This window comes from Phasianus colchicus, chromosome 1 (genome assembly GCF_987193195.1).
Source record: "Phasianus colchicus chromosome 1, bPhaCol1.hap1.1, whole genome shotgun sequence".
NCBI classification, from domain to species: domain Eukaryota; kingdom Metazoa; phylum Chordata; class Aves; order Galliformes; family Phasianidae; genus Phasianus; species Phasianus colchicus.
In genome coordinates this window covers 163,689,279-163,708,739 of record NC_143436.1, presented here as the reverse complement: position 1 = coordinate 163,708,739, position 19,461 = coordinate 163,689,279, and the positions used below count along the sequence as shown (strand labels likewise).

The 19,461-nt window shown below is 37.6% G+C and overlaps 1 protein-coding gene across 3 annotated transcripts in view; it reads right to left on the bottom strand.

The window, feature by feature from the left end:
• Positions 1-19,461, bottom strand: part of DIAPH3 (diaphanous related formin 3) — a 233,416-nt gene that overhangs the window by 100,478 nt on the left and 113,477 nt on the right. For all 3 annotated transcript variants that reach the window (XM_090131181.1, XM_090131192.1, XM_090131188.1), the window contains 2 exons: positions 11,588-11,827; positions 7,625-7,754 (listed from right to left, as the gene is read on the bottom strand). In XM_090131181.1, the coding sequence (XP_089987307.1) occupies positions 7,625-7,754; positions 11,588-11,827 (370 nt within the window). The remainder of the gene's footprint in view (positions 1-7,624; positions 7,755-11,587; positions 11,828-19,461) is intronic.

Sequence of the window (19,461 nt, the reverse complement as noted above, 5' to 3'; positions counted from 1 at the left end):
AGCTTATTATCAGGTGTGAATGTCAAGGGCAGGTGATGACACGTTCGTAGGGTGTTTAAACTGCGCCACCAATGTATCAGCTCCACCCTTGCTGATTCAGGAGCCTGCCTACAAGCTGCCAGCTCCCTAGCACAAGCACAGCACTGTTGCTGGCTTTAAAAAAGCCTCAGAAAACAAAGACATCCAACCCCCCCCAAAAAAAGACACCCAAACCCCAGCCCTGGATATGAGGATAGTAGGTATCAGGCTGCTTGGGGAACTAGTAAATAAGGTCCCCTGAGAAACTTCTTTTGAAATCATTAGAATTTGTTGGTGCTGGTCACTTTTTAAGTACTACTTCCTGAGAGTAAAGAAACAGGCAATTCCAAAATGTCACAAGTCAAGCAGGTGGGACAGAAAGCCAGCCTGGCTGAACAAGGTTCTTCTTCTAGAGCTCAGATGGAAAAAGGTGTATAGCAATTGGAAGCATGGTTTGGTGACATTTGAAGACTATAGTGAAGCTGTTCACCTTTGAAGAGAAAAAATTCACGAAGCCAATGCTGAGTTGACACTGGCCAATACTGTGGAGGACAGTAAAAAGGTTTTTTTTTTTTTAAATACATTAACAACAAAAGGAGGGCCAGAAAGAATGTTAGTTTGTTAGTTGAGGAGAACAGTCATTTACAAAGCAAAGATATTTAGTGTTGTCTTTGCCTATGTCTTCAACACTGATGATGAGGACTGGCACTCCAGGTGGCCTGAGTTGGAGGACTCCGACTGCAGTAATGATCAATTCCAAGCCAATCTTGACTTTGTGTTAGATTTGCTGCTCCACCTGCATGCATATTAAGTTCACAGGATCAAAGGGGATTCATCCCAAAGTATTTAGAGAGTTGGCTGATGTCGTTGCAAGACCTCTCTCAATTATTTCTCAGTCGTCTTGGGAATCTGGAGGGGTTCCAACTGACTGGAAGCTGGCAAACATTGTTCCAGTTTTCAAGAGCAAGAGAGAAGACCCTAGTAATCACAGACCTGTCAGTCTCCCTTCAGTGCCTGGTAAAATTATGGAGAAAATTATGCTGGGAGTTACTGAAAAACACATGAAGGACAATATGGTCATTGGTCAAAGCCAACACATGTGGGAAAGGTTCCTGTTGAACTAATTTAATTTCCTTTTATGACAAGGTCATCTCTCCTTGAGCACAGAAAGGACATAAAACACTTGCTTAGATATTCACTGTGAAAAAGTTAGTGCATATTAAGTCAACTTTCTTTATAAAAATATACTTCTGCAAGAGTACTAAAAGGATTTTAAAATACATGAGCTCTGGTCTTCAGAATCTGATTGATTTTCTGAAATTCCAGTGCAGAAGGAGTCTTCAAGATAAAACAGAACATTGCAGGTAATGAAACCAGTATATACAAATCCCAATTTGGCAAAGATATATGTATGAGAACTGTTGAGTCAAGGACTGAGTCAGCCATCGGAGCACAGGTGAAGGCAATTCACCTGTGTCACTGGAAGGGGTGGAGCCTAACTCCACCTCTCCTAGGCCCCATTTAAGGGCTGACTGCTGCTAGAAAAGGATTTCTTTCTGGAGATTTCTCCTCTGTGGAGTCTTTCCTGTGAACTTAGGTCTTTGGAAACAGATGAGTGTTCCTTCCCTGTTTGTTTCTGACAGATGTTTAAATATAGCTGAACTTCTAAGTGGTTATAATACACTAACCACAATTGGAAACTCTAAGAATTGTGATAACAGAAACCAAACTCAATGTGGATGACCACTACCTCAAGATTTCTCTGCCAGGAACAGTTTTTGCAAAGCTATCATTTCTTTCTTGGAGACTGAATGACTCATAAGAATGATTCTGAATAAAGCAATACAGATAAATAGTGATATTCTCCAAAGTGATGTAAACTAGAAAATGATTAACTGAGACAGCCCATCCAATCTTCTTCCTGCAAGAGTTAAATAGTGCTGAGGTGGTATCAACTTCAAACTCCATGCTTAGTCAATTTAAATTATTTAATCTGTGACATAACATGCAGAAAAAAAACTCATTCAGAACTTCAAAGTAAAAAATATGCTGCTGCTCTTTATATTGAGATTTACCACATTCTACACTTGATTATGAAGAAGTAAAAAGAGGAATTTATTTTTCCAGACTTTCAAGACTACTGTTGTATGAGGAATATACAGGCAAGGAAGAGAAAATTGTTCAAATCCATGTTTAGAAAAAAGAGATGGAATGATGGAATTGAAGGGTGAGAAGGGCCCCATAGTAAAAGAGTAAAAGTGAGAAAAGGGCTTCACAGGGACTAAGGACGGGGACTAAGGACGGGGAATTGAAGGGTGAGAAGGGCCCCATAGTAAAAGAGTAAAAGTGAGAAAAGGGCTTCACGGGGACTAAGGACAAGGAGGGGTAGTTAGAGATAGTTTATAAAAGCAAGAATGTAGAGCTTGTTAGAAAAATAAGGGATGGCTGGGCCTGGGATAATGAGGGGGATGAAGGCCATAAAGATAAAGGTCTGAGAACAGCCCAAGGACATCTGGCAGTGAGGTGATTAGATGTCCACAGGGCAAGCAGAAACTGGTTTTGGGTGCTTCCCCTCCCACAAGTCGTAAGTTTACAGCAAAGAAGACTGTTTCTTCATCCCATGACCAACAGGAAGAGACCCACACCATTCACTATGCACACGCGAGGGGGAGGGGGGTCTGCATGATAATGCATTCTCGGAAATCTAATGAATATGTATCCGAATTCCTGGAAAAAACTGATTACGTATTAGTTTGGCCTATACATGTAGCATGCTTTTTCTTCATGGTGTGCAAGTTAGGTGGATCTATCCCACTTGCACCCAGCATATGTGCAACACTGAATAAACCATACCTGCTTTGTAATCTTACTTGGTTACAGAGTTTTATTCCTCATGTCAGGTTGCCACCCCCGACAGGACAACCTCTGTTTGGCTGCGGGACTGGCTGAGAGGGGTGACACCTTTGGCATGCCCCAAGGTTTCTTGGAAGGAGTCCCCTTCCTCACCCGATCACTGTGGGACCATCCATCGGTGGACCAGGCATGTGTATGGAAAGGGGGAGCCCGTAAGTTGTGAGGAGACGTCCTATGCGGGGTATGAATGCATGCTCCTTCCTACCTACCCCGAGTATGTGAGCTCACAAGGTTAGGTTGCTGGCTGAGGTACGGAGACTCCTTGGGGAAGTTTGTATGAAGCGGACTTGTAAGTCGTACATGAGGAAAGAGCAATAGCTCTCCCTTAGAGACTGGTAACAGTGGGTATCTTGTCAAATTATATCGTGGGAGTTATAGGTTGTATTATTATTATCACCATCTGTTGTAAGTGTTCAGTACCGTGTATTTGAGTAATTGCTATCAAAACATTCAAAAGGAGTCTGGAGTTCTGATTTGGTAAAGTGTAAAGCCAGCATTATGTGTGATTGTGAGTGAATGTGTTGAATACTTGAGATGCGGCACAGCTGCAGGGTGAGTGCGGAGTATAACAATGATCGTTGTCTGACTGTCTGCCTTTATGCTTTTGAATTTATGAATGGGGACGACGAACCCATAGAGAGATTCCCATTCCATTCAGGGAATGAGTGTCAACTTGTTTATGTAATATTGTGTTCTGCTTGCGAGGAGGTGCATGAGGGAGATGGGTCAATCAGTACTAGTTTTGTAGCGAGGTGTTTATAACCAAAGGATACAGATTGTAAGGGGAATGCTATATGGTATTAAAGGTGTTTATGGAAACTGAAGAACTGTATTGTTTGATTTGTGGGTTTTGAAGGGAATGGGACAAGGTGTTTTGATGGTATAAGAAAGTGTAATTGTTAATGGTATACAGAGGTATAATTGAAGGTATGTGGAAATGTAACTGAGGGTACGAATAGTGGAATAGTGTACAAAGGAAAAAAGGGTTAAAAAGAAAGTGAGTTTATCTGTGCTGGCATCAGAGCAACCCCCCCACACATTCCCCCACGAGCAGAACTTGGTGTGAGAGAAAGAGCCAGGGACAGAGACTGCTGCTGTAAACATCATTACTTGAAAAGGGGGAGGTGGAGAGGATAGGGCACTAGAAGTGAGAGTAGCCTTCATCTGTAGAGATCTAGGAATCCCCAAATCCCAGTGTTAGCACTGGAAGCCTCTGATATTAATATGATATTAATATGAACTGAAATATGATATTAATAGTTTATGTAATGATGAGAGTTTGGAAAGTGAAAAAGTTTGTAAGGACACAGGCTGAGGAAGGCAAAGATGAGCAGGGCGTAACAGGATTGTCAGGACCGAAGAAAGGTGAGCGAAAAAACAAAAATGGCACTGTGGCACTAGCTTAGGGCCGTGGGACCCAGAGATCCCCTCAGAGAGAGGTGGGGGGGGGGGGCTGGAAGAACACAGGGAGGGCTCCACCCCACTGGAACGGAAAGCAGTGTGCAAACTGAAGGGAAACGGGACACTGGTGGAGAAATCCTACCAAGCTGAGTAAGAGGGAACTGTCTCTGACTGCAAAGCTGAAGGATGGGAACCTGGGAAGTATACCCTAGCAGATCCACTGGTTAAATTGCAGCTAGGGAAGCAGGAAAAAGAGGTTTATCTTCTGATGGATACAGGTGCCTCTTACCACCCATAGGTGATTTTGTAACAGTAGTAGGTGCTACTGCCCAATAAGAAAAGGCTTACTTTTGGGATCAATTAAATATAGGCTGAGAAAACAAGTAGGAATACATAAATTCTTGTACATGCCAGGTTACTCTGGCAAGATCTGTTATAACAAATAAATGCAGAGATTAAATTCAGTAAAACTGGAGCTAATGGTCAAACAATATTAACTGATTGAAAATTGTAAGTTTGACTTTAACACATACTGGGAGAAACAAGGTTGTATCTCCAAAAGTTACAGAAATCTTAAATAAGGTATGCTTAGGAGTGTGGATATCAGGGATACCTGTCAGAACCAAAACTGCAGCCCTAAATAGCAGTTAAGTTAAAAGCAAGAGTTAGCCCTGTCAGGGTAAAGCAGTGCCCTTTGAGGATATGTGATTGTAGAAGGATAAAAGAAATAACAGATAATTTTTTGGAATCTGGATTACTAACTGAATATGAATTCAAATACAATCCAACTATAGCTATAGTTGGTACAAGATGCTATAGTTTGGTGCAAGATTTGAGGGCAAGTAAAGAATTGTTGAATGCATACACTCAATGGTGGCAAATCCATACACTTTATTAACCAAATTAAGGAATTAGTAGGTGGAGTTTACCTTCTGGATTTGAAGGATGCCTGGTTTGGCCAACGGAAGCCTAAGGTTATTTGCCTTTGAATAGGAAAACCCTAATACAGGGAGGAAAGACTCAGTTAATCTCGACAGCATTACCCAGGGTTGTGAGAACAGCTCAATGATTTTTGAGAGCTGGTCAACTTGTGAGGCTGAGACTTGGGTTCCTCTATTCCAGGGTAGAATTTTACTGTAGTATACGTAAATGCCATGGAAACAGAAGAGGACTGTGTGCAACGGACTCTGAGTTTGCTGAATTTCTTGGTTTAAATGATTATCAAGTTTCTCAACAGAAAGCACAAATAATTCCATAGCAAGTGACATATTTGGAATATGAGATTACAGCTGGACTTCAAACATTAAGGACTGTCAGGAAAGAAGCCACCTGCCAAACCCCTAAGCCACAAACTGCCAAGGAACTCCATACGTTCCCAGGAATGACAGGATGGTGCTGACTGTGGATACACAGCTACAGACTGCTGGTAAAGCCAAAATAATATATGAAATGGGGAGGCAAGGAGGGTATTCCCTCAGTTGAAACAAGAACTCATGAAGGCCCCGTGCTTTGGGGCTACCAGACATGACCAAACCCTTTTGGCTGTTCTTGCATGAAAAACAAGGAATAGCCCTGTGAGTTCTTGCCCAGAACCTTGGACCCTATCGAAGGGCAGTGGCACACTTCTCCAAACAGCTTGATGAAGTAAGTAAGGGATGGCCAGGGTGCTTGAGGGCAGTGGCTGCACTAGTACTCAATATTCAAGATTGAAGATTCAAACCATCTGAAAAGAGCAAGGATTGCTCAAACACAAGGAAAACAGCATGATGTAAATCTACCAATGGCTATTATACAATATATTATACAGAAAGGTAATACTGTACAGGAAACTGGAAAAAAGATGATGGGTCAGGTGGAGAAAATGAATCATTTGATCAAATTACAAATAGTAAAACTTGGTCAAGAGGCTGGGATTCTATGGCCGCAGGCACTGCCTCTGGCACTTTTAAGAATTCAGACAAAACCCAAAACCAAGGAAGGATTAAGTCCATATGAGATTTTTTATGGGTGATGTTATACTGTAAAAAAGGGAGTCTCTATACAGGCAGGGGATGAGGTGTTGAGTGAGTATATGGTCAGCTCGGCAAAGCAGTTAAAGAAAATTGAGAAAATAGTATTTGGTACCAGGGCACGAGGCCTGGATGATCCAGTGTGTGATGTATTACCAGGCGACAATGTTTATGTTAAATCGCTCTCAGATTCACCTTTGGAACCGAAGTGGGAAGGACCCTACCAACTACTTCTAACCACCCACACAACAGCTAAACTAGAAGGACTGACACTGTGGATACATCATATCCACCCAGACCACAGTGAACAGCAGAAGAGGAAGGACCATTGAAAATCAGGATTCAAAAGCACATATAAGACTTTGATGACAATCAGTGTGATTGTAGTAGCAGTCACAGCTTGGCAAGAAAATAGTTACTTGAGAATGACTGAGAAAATTGGCCAAGCTCTCAACAGATCTTGCTGGATATGTACGGCTCTCCCTAGAGGAGAAGGGAGAGTGTTGGTTTATGGGATAGTAGCACTACATTGGACAATTTCAAATTGGGTGGAAATTTGGAGTAGAAGATAAGCCACAGAAGGGCCCTAAGTTTGATTTACTACTTATTAACTCTACTAGGTCTATCTCTGTGGATAGGAAAAACAATAGTGAAGGTGGGGTGGGGTTGGATGGCAAAATTTGACAGGTATAGGATGGGAATACGGAACTCTGGAACAGTATCAGGGACCAGTGAAGCTGGAAGGTGGAAGTAAGGTGAAGGGTGTGATCTTAGAATAGATGAGGCATCACAATGGGTCTCAGATAAAAACATACTCAGAATTGTAGGGATGGGAACATCATTCACCCACCAAGAAAGTATGACCAGGCCATAGCCTTTCTGCATTTCTGAACAAAAAGACACCCAGTAATCATGGAATCATAGAATGCCTTGGTTGGAATAGACATCAAGGATCATCTAGTTCCAACCCCAATGCTGTGGGCAAGGTTGCCAACCACATGATCAGACTGAAAGTTGAAAGTGATTTAAGATCTTTTAACAGAAAGGAACTTCTAAAAGAAATCTCTTCTGGAAACTGAATCTAAAGGATATGTTAGAAAAAGTATTATGGGAAATTAAAAAGGACAGAATGATATACTATATTCAAGAACACTTGCATGAGCAAAAGTTACTGATCAATGATTTATACCAATAATGTGCATTCTAATAATATTAGTATAAAACAAGCATCATCTCACAGGAAAAAAAAGTACTGCAAGACACTCAGAATTAGTTATACAAACCTTTACTAGCTTTATCCAAATGCTGAAAATCCTCAACAAAATTCAGGACATCTTGATAGTTTTCTTCACACACTTCTACAAGAAAATGGAGCAGTGTTGTTTTTTGATCTGCTGACTTCGTGTCTTTTAGCTAGGCAAGAAAAAAAAAAAAGTGTTAAAACACTGAGGATAAGATTGCCTCTGAATATTTTGGTAATTAATATATATTGCTAATTGTGAATAAGAAAAAAGGTAAGAACAAGCTGTTGAACTGGAACAGTTCTTAGCGAAAACCTGAAGTAATGGATTCTTATTTCCATTCTTGATAAAAATAAGAATTAAATATTTTTTCTATGAAATATTTGAGTTCATTTCTAAGAAATAATATATGTTTCTCTTTTAAAATATAATTATTTAAGCAATGTATCAGTGTCTGGGAAATCACGATCAGATTTATGATAATGTAAACAGACAATTCAGAGCTAAATCTGCAAAATTTATCAATAAATGATGTAAATATACACTCCACGGGATGATTCCTTACCTGTGATGCTAACTCTGGCTTAACAGCATGCAAGAAGTGTAAGCTACAATCTCAATCTGCACAAGTCCTAGTTCAGTTCACAGACAGGAATGTTCAAAAAGTTAGACTTCCAAAATTGTTAAGCATAAAATTTTCTGTCTGAATCATTTGTATCTACAAATATGATTTCAAGCCTGATCAGTTTAGAACTTGTATCTATGTATGTAAAAATACTAACAACTAACAATAAGCAAGTATTCAGTTATATGTTTTTGTTGTAGCCATCTGATTGGCTTGATATAAAAATCAGAAAATCAGATAAATGTATACTGTTTGCTTTTCCATAGTGTCAAACTGAAACAGAGAATTCTGAATGGTGCTTAACAATCAAGTTGGCATTTCATACCTTCTTGTTGAAAGTCATCAATTATTTTCTAAGATCAAGATGATACAAACAATAAATCTGACGAGCTATGCACCTCCATTTTTTTCCTTTACACAAGTATGTTAATAATAATGTGAGACAATTTTCAAAATAAACAGAAAATGAAACTCATATATACAAAAAAAAAACCAAAAAAAAATTAGGGTCACTACTGCATGTAGCATAATAAAATAAATTAATTCTACTCTATTGAGATTCGCAGCAATAAGTATCTCTACTGTTGGAACATCACACAATTTCTACAATGAGACTCAGTTTAAAATATATATAATTATAAAAAGCTAGTTTTAAAAATACTGGGGTAATAAAATGCATTTATGTTTAATATATCAGTATTTAATAAATTACCATTAGCACACCAATATCATATCTCTCTTCTCAGTATACATAGCAGACTTATTTACATTTCAATTCTTCATGATGTAGGAAGAAGTCAAGATATGGGTTTATCTTTGCAAAGTGGATAACTTCTTGAGTTTCTCATGCATAGTCAAAAAAGAGAAGAACAGCAACCTTACTGTGAGATCTTACTGAAAAATGCTGAGCAGAACACCAAGCAGTCTGCAATTGGTAGCCTCATAGTTTTTCAGTCAAGAAGTAGTGGTTTGGGTGGGATCATCTTTCAATTTAACACTCATTTTTTTGTAACGATTGAACCGGTTTATTATTCTCAGAACAGAAGGGATTATATATTAACTAAGACAGAACACACTGCTCAGAAAAATACAAAAAATTACACATACATACTTTTACCTCTGTGTTTCAAGACACAGTTTCATAACTAATGAAGGCTTGGCACTCACGTACTTCCTAAATAGCTTCCCAATACTTCCCAACTACCATTAAGACAGCATTACCTCATTCAAGAAAAGAAGTTTTTAACCAGCACGGTCTGGCATTTACAAACAATCAGTATGAAGCAACGCCAAATCAAATATGTATGGAAACTTTGCCATTTGAACTTTATTTTTTATTTGTGTATTTCTTAAGTAAATGAAATATATCAAATACTATAATATATGATTATGTATTATTAAAGAAGTCCTGAAAGACACAAAATTGTATCACCATTTCTAATCATATGATGTGACATAATATCAAAATTACACCATACTAGGCATTTTGATTATAAGGAGAGAATTACCTTTTTCTGTAATGGCTTATAGCTTTATATCTAATTCACTAATAGTCTATTAGTAGCAATCAGTATTTTTCCTGAACAGAAGATTAGGGGTCTACTGACATCCATTTCAACCCGAATTATTCCATGATTCTAAGAAACCCAATTCCTAACAAGTTAACTACATAGGTTGCTCCAAAAATAATGCCTCCTACTTAAGTTAATGGAAAACAGAACAGATACAAAGAGCATAATAACCTAATTGATAGAGTAAATTCTCAGGTACAAAACACTATTTGCTTACATACCCATACCATTAACTATATATTTTCACCAGCGATGAACAAAAGCCTGCATACCATGCTTGAAAATATCTGCATGGCTGTCTGGATTGTGGATTCTTTTTCATGTAGCTGTTGCCATTGCTGAAACATACCACCAACTGTTTCACTGTGCTAACACACGCTGTTCAGTCTCCATAACAATATGAAGACAGTTATCACAAGCATTTTGCAAAGCAGAATAAATGTGGAAAGAATGATCTTGCATAAATAATTTAAGGTATAGTAAATAAAAATAGAGCTTGAACTGCTCTACATAGGAAGAACTGACTTTAGGTCGTGGCTTACCTTACAGTGCGCTGGTATTAAATGCATAGGACAAGCAAGTTAGTTAGATCTGCAAGCTTACAGGTTATCTAGCTCTAGAGGAGGCTACGCTACACTGCTGGAGGGGAAAAAATCTGAAAATATGTTGATTACTGAGATCCTAGAGTGTGAGTTCCAACCTTTTGCCTTAATTGAGATGCACTGAGTAAAGAGGAATTGTCTTGGTCCACATACAGAATATATTATATGTATATATATGTATGTATGTATGTATGCATGCATGTATGTATGTGGAAGCAAAAATAACGAGTACCTTCTATGTTATTACGTTGGCCCACATCATCGAAAGTGGATGTTGGTGGCATGGCAGTAGAGGTCAAACCTTCCTGACAATATTCCCTTATTACAGTTTGTTGTTATACACTGGCAGTAGGAGGTAGTTAAGGGATGGTGACAAAATGGCATCTGACATAGAAGTGCATATAAAGCCAAAGTGTGCCACTGAACTCCATGTGTAAAAAAATGGCACCCACTGACATTCATTGATGCTTGCTGAATGTTCTTAAAGACCAAACAGTGGGTGTTAGGACAGTGAGGTAGTGAGTGGTGCATTTCAGCAGTGGCAACAGTAACACAAAAGACAAGCCATGTTCTGGAACAGCCATGCAAAGCTGTGACACCACAAAATGAAGTGCCAATTTGTGTGAAATGACTAATGGTGGTGATGGGGAAAAAAACCATAGCACCAAATAAAGGTTAGCCAATTGGGCTTAAAATTGTTTTTAAGTTAAGACACAGGAAAGAATAGATGTCTTCTTGCATTACATTGTCACTCTTTCAAGTTTTACATGAGGAAAATTAGAAGCAGCAGGAAACTAATGAAGCTGAGCAACAATAAAAGGAAAACAGATAAGGAAAAATGTTATAAGAAAGAGAAATCATAACTATCTCATAACAGATTAAAATCTTAGAAGTGTTCAGACATGTAAATCTACAGTACAACCAGGATCACATTGATACAGTCCTTCCATAGCTTTAGTTTGTTTTGGTTTTTATTATAATTTCCTCAATATGAAATATTCTGAAAGTTTAAATGCAAGCCAGTCACAAGACAACTGAACACAGATAATCTCTGTATTGTTCAAATCATCATCTAATGTTTAGAATTAAGAAGAAAAAATAAATACAAATAACTAACTGCAGAAAAAACATCAAAATATTTAGGAAGTGCAATAAAAACAAATAAAGAAGTGAATGTAATACTCAACATGGACATTTCAAAACTCACTTTACAGAGAGAGCTGAGATTATATCCAAAGGTCTGTGCATTCCGAGAACCCGCATTCATGTAGTTTCCCATTAACAGTACTAGTTCTAGCAGCTTGCTGAAGCTTTTACTCTTTTTTATCTCTTCACAAGCAGCACTGACAGCCATGATGTCAGGTTTGATGTTGTTCACCTGCTCCTCAAACTGAAGCTTAAAAAGAATAGCAGTGAGCCGTGGCCGTAGTCTCTTCACGTTGCTCATCTGATTGAAAAGAAAATAGGAGATTTCCTTTAAAATTCATGCTACACTGTACAAATGCATACAATCTGAAATGATTTATTGGTGTGACAGGCTTGAAGAAGCAATATATCTGCTATAACTGATAGCAAATGAACGAATGAATGAGAGACACTTGGGTAAGCAACTGAAATCCCATCTTGTGGTTAATGTGAACTGCCCCCATCCTTTCCCAATAACTAGTATGTGTAAGCAATAAATGATAAAGTGTCATCATATATCATATCTGTCAACTCATATACCAAATCCTATAAAACTAATCCAAGTTTATGACCCAGTAGTTGCAAAGTAATAAAAGTAGTTCACAAATTCTGTATAACTCAGGATGTACCAAAACAAGACAAATCACATTTTCTGGTACAAATATTTAAAAGCTGATTTCAATAAAAGCTTAATCTAAACTTGTAGAAAAACAACAGTTCTGAAAAATCTCTGCTATGAAACACTTAATATAATGTGCATTATTATATGCCAGTATTCATACCCCACTAGACTTTATACAGTTAAATTAGGTAAAGCAGAACACTCCTAGGAAAAGAGTAGCTTCTTTAGATCATATGCAAAAGACTTACTTCCTCTACTCTTTACTAGTCAGGGATTTTCAACAGAAGTTTCACTCTTCCTGTATGACTTCAGTCCCTGAATTCCTACCCTAGAGATGCTATACACATTTTTTCCTGTATCCAGACAAGATTGTGAATTTTATTAATACTTTAAATCAAAGAACATGGAATATATTCAATAAATTAAATCTCCCTAGCTTCCAGTGTACTTCTCACACCTTTTATCCCCACTAGGCACTATATATACACCTTAATTTTTCCCTCCTTCACAGAAGAAATCATTTTTTGCCACTTTGCTCTTCAGTTCTGAATGCATGGAAGAAACACTAGTGTCAAGTGCCTCCATGAGTGTCTTCCTTCATTTTTTCCTATCCCTGCTTTCCCACCAATACAACAAATTCTTTAAGACTTTCTTTCTGATAGTCATATTCTCCTTTCTAAAGGCAAAGTTGAAGTCAATTGTGCCTTAACAATACATGGAATCCTAAACTAGTAGATTACGTACAGGTTTTTTGTTGATGTTGTTGTTGACTGTTATTCAGTCTGGACACAGAGAGGCTTTTTTGTTTGTTTAGGGTATGAAAGATACACAGATGGACAGATTTACTGACAACTTGATCAAAATGGAATGGAGACACAGCTTTCCCTTCTCAGAGTTGAGTTAGGACTCATTTTTTTGAATTAGGACTCATTTCCCTACAACGGAAACATCCAAGACCAAGAAGTTTAGAAATTAATTCTATTTTTAGCAGGCTTAACAGCCATCTGAAAACTATTTTCATTAAAAGCTACATATGGAGCAGATATCACCAGACTGAAAAGATTTCCTAATAGGAAACCAAGTCAGAGTTTAACATAGGAAAGGTCTTCTATGAAACCTCTATTTCAGGCAGATGACAAAAATAAATATATTTATACCAGAAGTCAACTGTAGAAGTAATTGAGTAATTTCAGTTAGAATAACATAATATCAAATCAAATGAAGAAAAGTTTCTAAAAGTCAAAGGGATAGATCTCTTCCAGATGGAAAAATCTGATAAATTAGTTCTAAAAGTACTTCATACTTCCTAATGCTATTACTTTTAGTGTCTCAATATACAAGCCATGAAGATATGGACAGGTGATCATAGTGTCAATGGAAATATCTGAAAATCATGACAGCAGACGTAGTATTTTCTATGAGGTTGAACCATACTTACTCCAACATAAAAGTAGAATTTGACACCATTTGTAATGGTTTAAGCAATATACAGTGATAACAGACCACGAGAGCAGATGATTATGATGTCCTTGATGTGACAGGCATGACATATATTTAAAAAAAAAAAAAAAAAAAGTCTAGATCTCTAGCACATTCTTTTTAGTATAAGTTTCTCTAATGATTCAATGAGTCATCCAAGTTGATTTTCCTAGACAGGAAGATATTATGTGGCTATGATGAAAACAGTAGTGATAAGAAAAAGCATTCTGCTGCAAATCTTCTGTAGTCTTGTCAATAGTCAATTAAAAAAATTATTTATCTATATGGTTACTTAGTCCATTTGGAAACATGGGTAATCTGTGGCAAAGAGTTTGACCTGAAATATCACATATGCGGATGCTGTTGAAAGACAGCTTGCACGTAGTGGGAAAAGTCCCCCACTTCTACAAAATGGTGCCAGGGAAAGCAAGTCCCTAAGGACATGCAGCTCCACTGAGCTCTAAAGTCCGAAGCTGGAATACATGAAATATCTGCATAGTCAGTTCAAGCAACAGAGATCTAAGATACTGACTAGATTCAAGATTATTTAAGCATAGCTGCCCTGTTAGCCAGTCACGTGAATAGATCACAATGTAGGTGAAAAGTGAAAACTTCCCCAAAAAACATAGAGGTTTTTCAGCATCTATACGTCAAGATCCACTACTGATCACATCAAAACAAAATACCATTTCTTAAGATGTCCAAATCAGAACATGAAAATCAGTTTCACAAAGGCTGTTGACATTTTTAATAAAGCAGAAGTATTGTGCCGTGCTGCCAACCAAATTCAAATTCTCCTAAAGCCCAATACAAGTATTTATTCTTCTTAGGCACCAAAGTTTAGATGCTTTAAAACTTTTCAGCACTGATAAAATGGGAACAGTCTCTATAGTAAAACATGTAGATATCAGGTATCAAAAACTGTTAGCATGGGAAGAGATTTTGCACAAAGCCAGGAAGGATGTTTTGGAAGGCAGTAAGGAATGCTGCAACCAACACAGGTGGCATCAGCCACCTGGATGACATGGTTTCAAGTTGAGTTGAAAGCGTGCAATCTATTCCTAAAAGCTGAGAGTGAAAACAAAGTCGTAAAGAAGTTTGTCTTTTCCTGTATAGTTGCAGTCTTAAAGCAGCATAATTCAAGAAAGCGTAGAAAGTCTAATTTGGGGATAACTCTTTTTGATTCTTTCATGATTACTGATGGGATGAAAATAAACAGAGAGATAAAAACATGGTATAATCCACATCAAATTTAGTGGCTTAATGCCATCTTCTTTAAAGTGTAAAACATTTTTCTATTAATGTTACAATTTTTCAAGATTTTATTTTATTTTTTAATTTCAAATGCAATCTATATTCCATAGTCAAGCCAAAATGTCTAAGCTCAGAAATTATTTCACAGTAAAAGACACCATCTTTTCATATCATCTTCCTTGGACCCAAGATTCCAGACAAACTTTAAGGGCTCTTACAGAAAAATTGTTCTGTTCTTAGGAAACTGCCACTCCCGAGTATGAATACTGTCAAATTGTCATAGCATATTCCATACGGTTGCTGCAATATGGGTGCACTGGAATTGCTAGGTCACAACCTGAACCAATGGTTGAGCACCAGGTGAGAAGGCTAACCAAAGGGGTTCAAGTGCAAGAAATGCACCTGAGTGACTGAAAGAGGTGGAGCCTAGATCCCTCCTCACCCTCATTTAAGGGTTAGCAGACAAGAAAGGAGTCTCTCTGGATAGAGATCACACTCTTCTTGAGCTGGTGCTGGTTGTTAGAAGGAGCAAGCCAATTTTCCTTCTTTATTACATGCTATTGCACCATAGTATCTGTATCCCACTTGAAGGCACTGTTATTGCTTTCATTTGCCGTGCAATGGGTAAAAGAAAATCCAGTCCACCAACACATGATAGTTTTCAGTTACACTGAATCATAATGGGAAACAAACATCTGATAAAGCTTCTTAAGTGAAAACAATACAACACCAATTTTTATCAGTAATGTTGTGTGAAGAGAAACAAATTTTCACTGTGTGAATCAAATCAGATTCAAGACAAGTTCTTGAGACACTTAGAAGAATCTGCAATGTGAACTACTGATCAGTAGAGACAAAAGATGAGGACTATTCAAGAGAGATAATCTCCTTGATCTCAAGTTGTAGAGAGATCGGCCAAGAAGAAAACTGAGAGAGAATATGCCCTTGCCAAAAGAAACAACCACCACTTCCAGACATCTGAAGTAACATCATAACTTCATAAGACAATTTATTTTTTACTTATCTTTACATTTTGCTAGCTGCACTACAGGCATTCAAAATAGTTTTGACAGCATAGAATAGAAGAATGACACCTATAAAAGCCTATTAAAAGATACCAACACTGTAAGAGTTAAGGATGTTCTCCCTTTATAGTCAAATTATTTAAGTGGCTTAAGTTGACATATATATATTTTAACTGTCACAGGTGATGTATAGTGCTAAGTCAATCTTTGACAACATTCTTGGGAAGGCTCAAATTGCTGATGGAGAACACTGAAAAGAAAAAGCAGCATTAACATGTGAAGAAAGACAACAGAAAAGGTAAAGATTACAAAAGAAATTCTACAGATGGAAATTAACACAATTAAAATATCTCACAGTGCTTATAGACTTTGCCACTATAGGATTTCAACCAAACTGAAATGGCTGTGATCAAGCACTAAGTATTAGGAACAGCTCTTCAAATATACTAAGATATTTTCTAGACAGCAGTGAAAACATTAATACGTTCTGAGTTATCCTCAATGTGAACATACAGGTGAAATCATCAGCTGAATATAGAATTGATCATTTTAAGTGTTTGCTGAATTATTTAAGACAAACTAGCCTTCATTAGGTCTCACTCTAATCTTCAATTTACTCTAGTGAAATCTTCTTTTTTGGTATGAAATGATTAAAAACACATCTATCAGTGAACAAGCTATGAAGCCACATGAGAATAGCTTGCCAAATTCTATTCAGGTTAGCTATCAGTGTAACTCGCAAGGACTAGACATTAATTATTTCTGAAAGAATATTTCAAAATTCACCCATTTTATCTTTGAATAAGTAAAAGTGATCAGGCAAAAAACTATTTCTTCTTCTCATTCCCAAACTACATGTGAAAATATTTTCAAAAATCTCAAGTTTTAAGATCAGAAATGACGTAGGAGCTATTACACATAGTTCTTCAAACACTGTCCTCATACATGTTACTGTTAATGTAGTTGCCTGCAGCCAAGGTCAAATGTCCACTAAAAGCATCCTATCAAGTATTAGCAAATTTTTACATCAACACTGTTAATAAAGAATGTAAAAAAATATGTTTTTTGAAGTAGAATTGTACTTACGAATTTAAAATCATATTAATAAATCTAATACGTCCAGACTAATTTCAGCCAGTAAGGATTAGAGACAATGAAGAGTTCACATGTCTTCGACTAGCTTCAGTTCCCTCCACTCTGCATAACCAGATCAGAACTACTACTTGGAACAGTTTCTTGTGCAATGAGTTGTTAACTGGTGGTAAGTTGGCCTCAAGCCTGAGCATTATTGCATTGGCAAGAGTGTGGGGAAAAGTGGATGTGTGCTGATGGAGAGTTGACAGGGGACAGAACTTCCTCAGCTGGAGCAAAAAGAAAGCTTACCCTGTCATAAAAATGTGTAATTTCTTTAGAGATTCATTTCTGTTCTGAGTACTTTGATACTCATTTATATAACCTATCACAGAATCACAGAATTGCCAGGGTTGGAAGGGACCTCAAGGATCATGAATCTCCAACCCCCCTGCCACACGCAGGGCCACCAACCATCCCACCTAATGCTAGACCAGGCTGCCCAGGGCCCCATCCAATCTGGCCTTGAACACCTCCAGGGACGGGGCATCCACAACCTCCCTGGGCAGCCTGTTCCAGTACCTCACCACTCTCTCTGTAAAGAATTTCCCCTTGACGTCCAAACTATGTGCCAAAACAGCTTGGGTAGGGTGAGAGCAAAAATCTGGATCCACCTGACATGGGATCAAACATTGCTGCACTCCTCTACAGTTCCAAAAGTGCCCTGAGATGTCAAGCTCAGGAGATGCAGCAATGTCTGCTAGACACTCAAGTTTTGAATGGCTGGAACCAATGTGCTTGTATCCAACTTCCCTGTTATGTACTGCTCCCTGTAATGAAAAAGGGAAGATGTATTTTGTAACCATTATGATTCATCTTAAAAAACCAATCTGCCTCTGTCTTATTCTGAATCCCCAATGATCAAATTCTGGTTAATGCCAACTCCTGAACTGTCTAGGAATTGTTAGGAATTCTGCACAGACTAAAAGGATACCTATTCTATGCCTAGAATTATTGTTTCTTCTAGTAAATTAGCAAAACAGACAACTAAGTTTCAATATCAATAGCATTCTCTGGTGACATTTAGTTGATTAGTAAAGATAAAGCCTTAAAAGCGTCATCTAGTGATTCATTATCTCCACAGCTGTTAAAAATAGCTGGGTGAAAGCTGGTTCAGAAAGTTGTTTTCAGAACATTGAATAATATTCAAAACCAGTATAAAAACTAATGAGAACTGAACTGGAATGGTTTTGGTCACTATTATTGCCTGAATGACTTCAGTAGAAAAAAAAAGAAAGACCGCCAAGGACATGAAGGACTTCATATTCAAAACAACACACAAATCAATAAAAGGAATAAAGGAATTCATGACCTCATAGAAAACTATAAAAGCTATATGGATTTCCTGCATCATCTCCAGCTATTTTAATAAACCATTATTTAGCTTTTTCTCAAATAAAAATTTATTGAGAAAAAAAGCAAATCCTTCCAACATTTGCCTTAAGAATTTTCAGCATAAAACTGCAATGCAGATGAATTTGGTAAATATTTGTTACCAACTCCTTAGCATTTATCCTCTTAAACAAACAAACAAACAAAGCCAACCACCTCACACATTTGAGCTGTTTCAGATGGCTTGCTCGGTAAAAGCAGAGATCAGATAATCGTGCTATTAGCTAGGCTATAACAGAGCTGTGATATGATAGATTCAAGTGTTAATTTTCATTAGAAAGGCATCCTTAAAAACAAGATATCACACTAATTGCAATGTTTAAATGCTAGATTCTATCCACAACAGTGCTGTGGACATTTTGGTCAATGTATGTATAGAACAAGCAGGAAAACAACCTTCAGAGATTACTCACAGCATTCTGCCTTTCCATGAAACAATCAGCTTTGCTAGCAAATAGTGCATTAGCCTTGCCTGCTCAAAGAGATGGCTGATTATACAAGGAGTACCTAATCTCCCTAGAATAAATCAATTCTACTGTTTTATTATTCCCACTGTTAGAAAAATCTTCCCATCATCTAACCTGCATCTCTTTCCTGAAAAACATAAACCTACTACATACTGCTGTAACAACCAACACTATTAAGGATATATTATTCCCTTTCTTCTTCCAGTTTTCCTACACATATTTTAAGTGAAGATCCTGCCTTGGCTTTAACAACTTACAAGCAATATTTCTTTATATCCCTTGTTTCTAAACTGTAGTCATTAGCCATCTCTGGAGTCCCTGCTGCACATCTATAACTAATGTACAACAAACCTCCAAACTAAATATAATATTGTAGCTGAGGCTTCAGCAGCGGTAAATAGAGAAGTTCACAATTGTCCTGCCCATAACCCTGCTTCTATGTTTCAGTTTCCAGTATGATTATTGACTGATATGATGACAGATCCAATTTGTGTCTGACTTCTCATCCAACATAATACATCGTTCT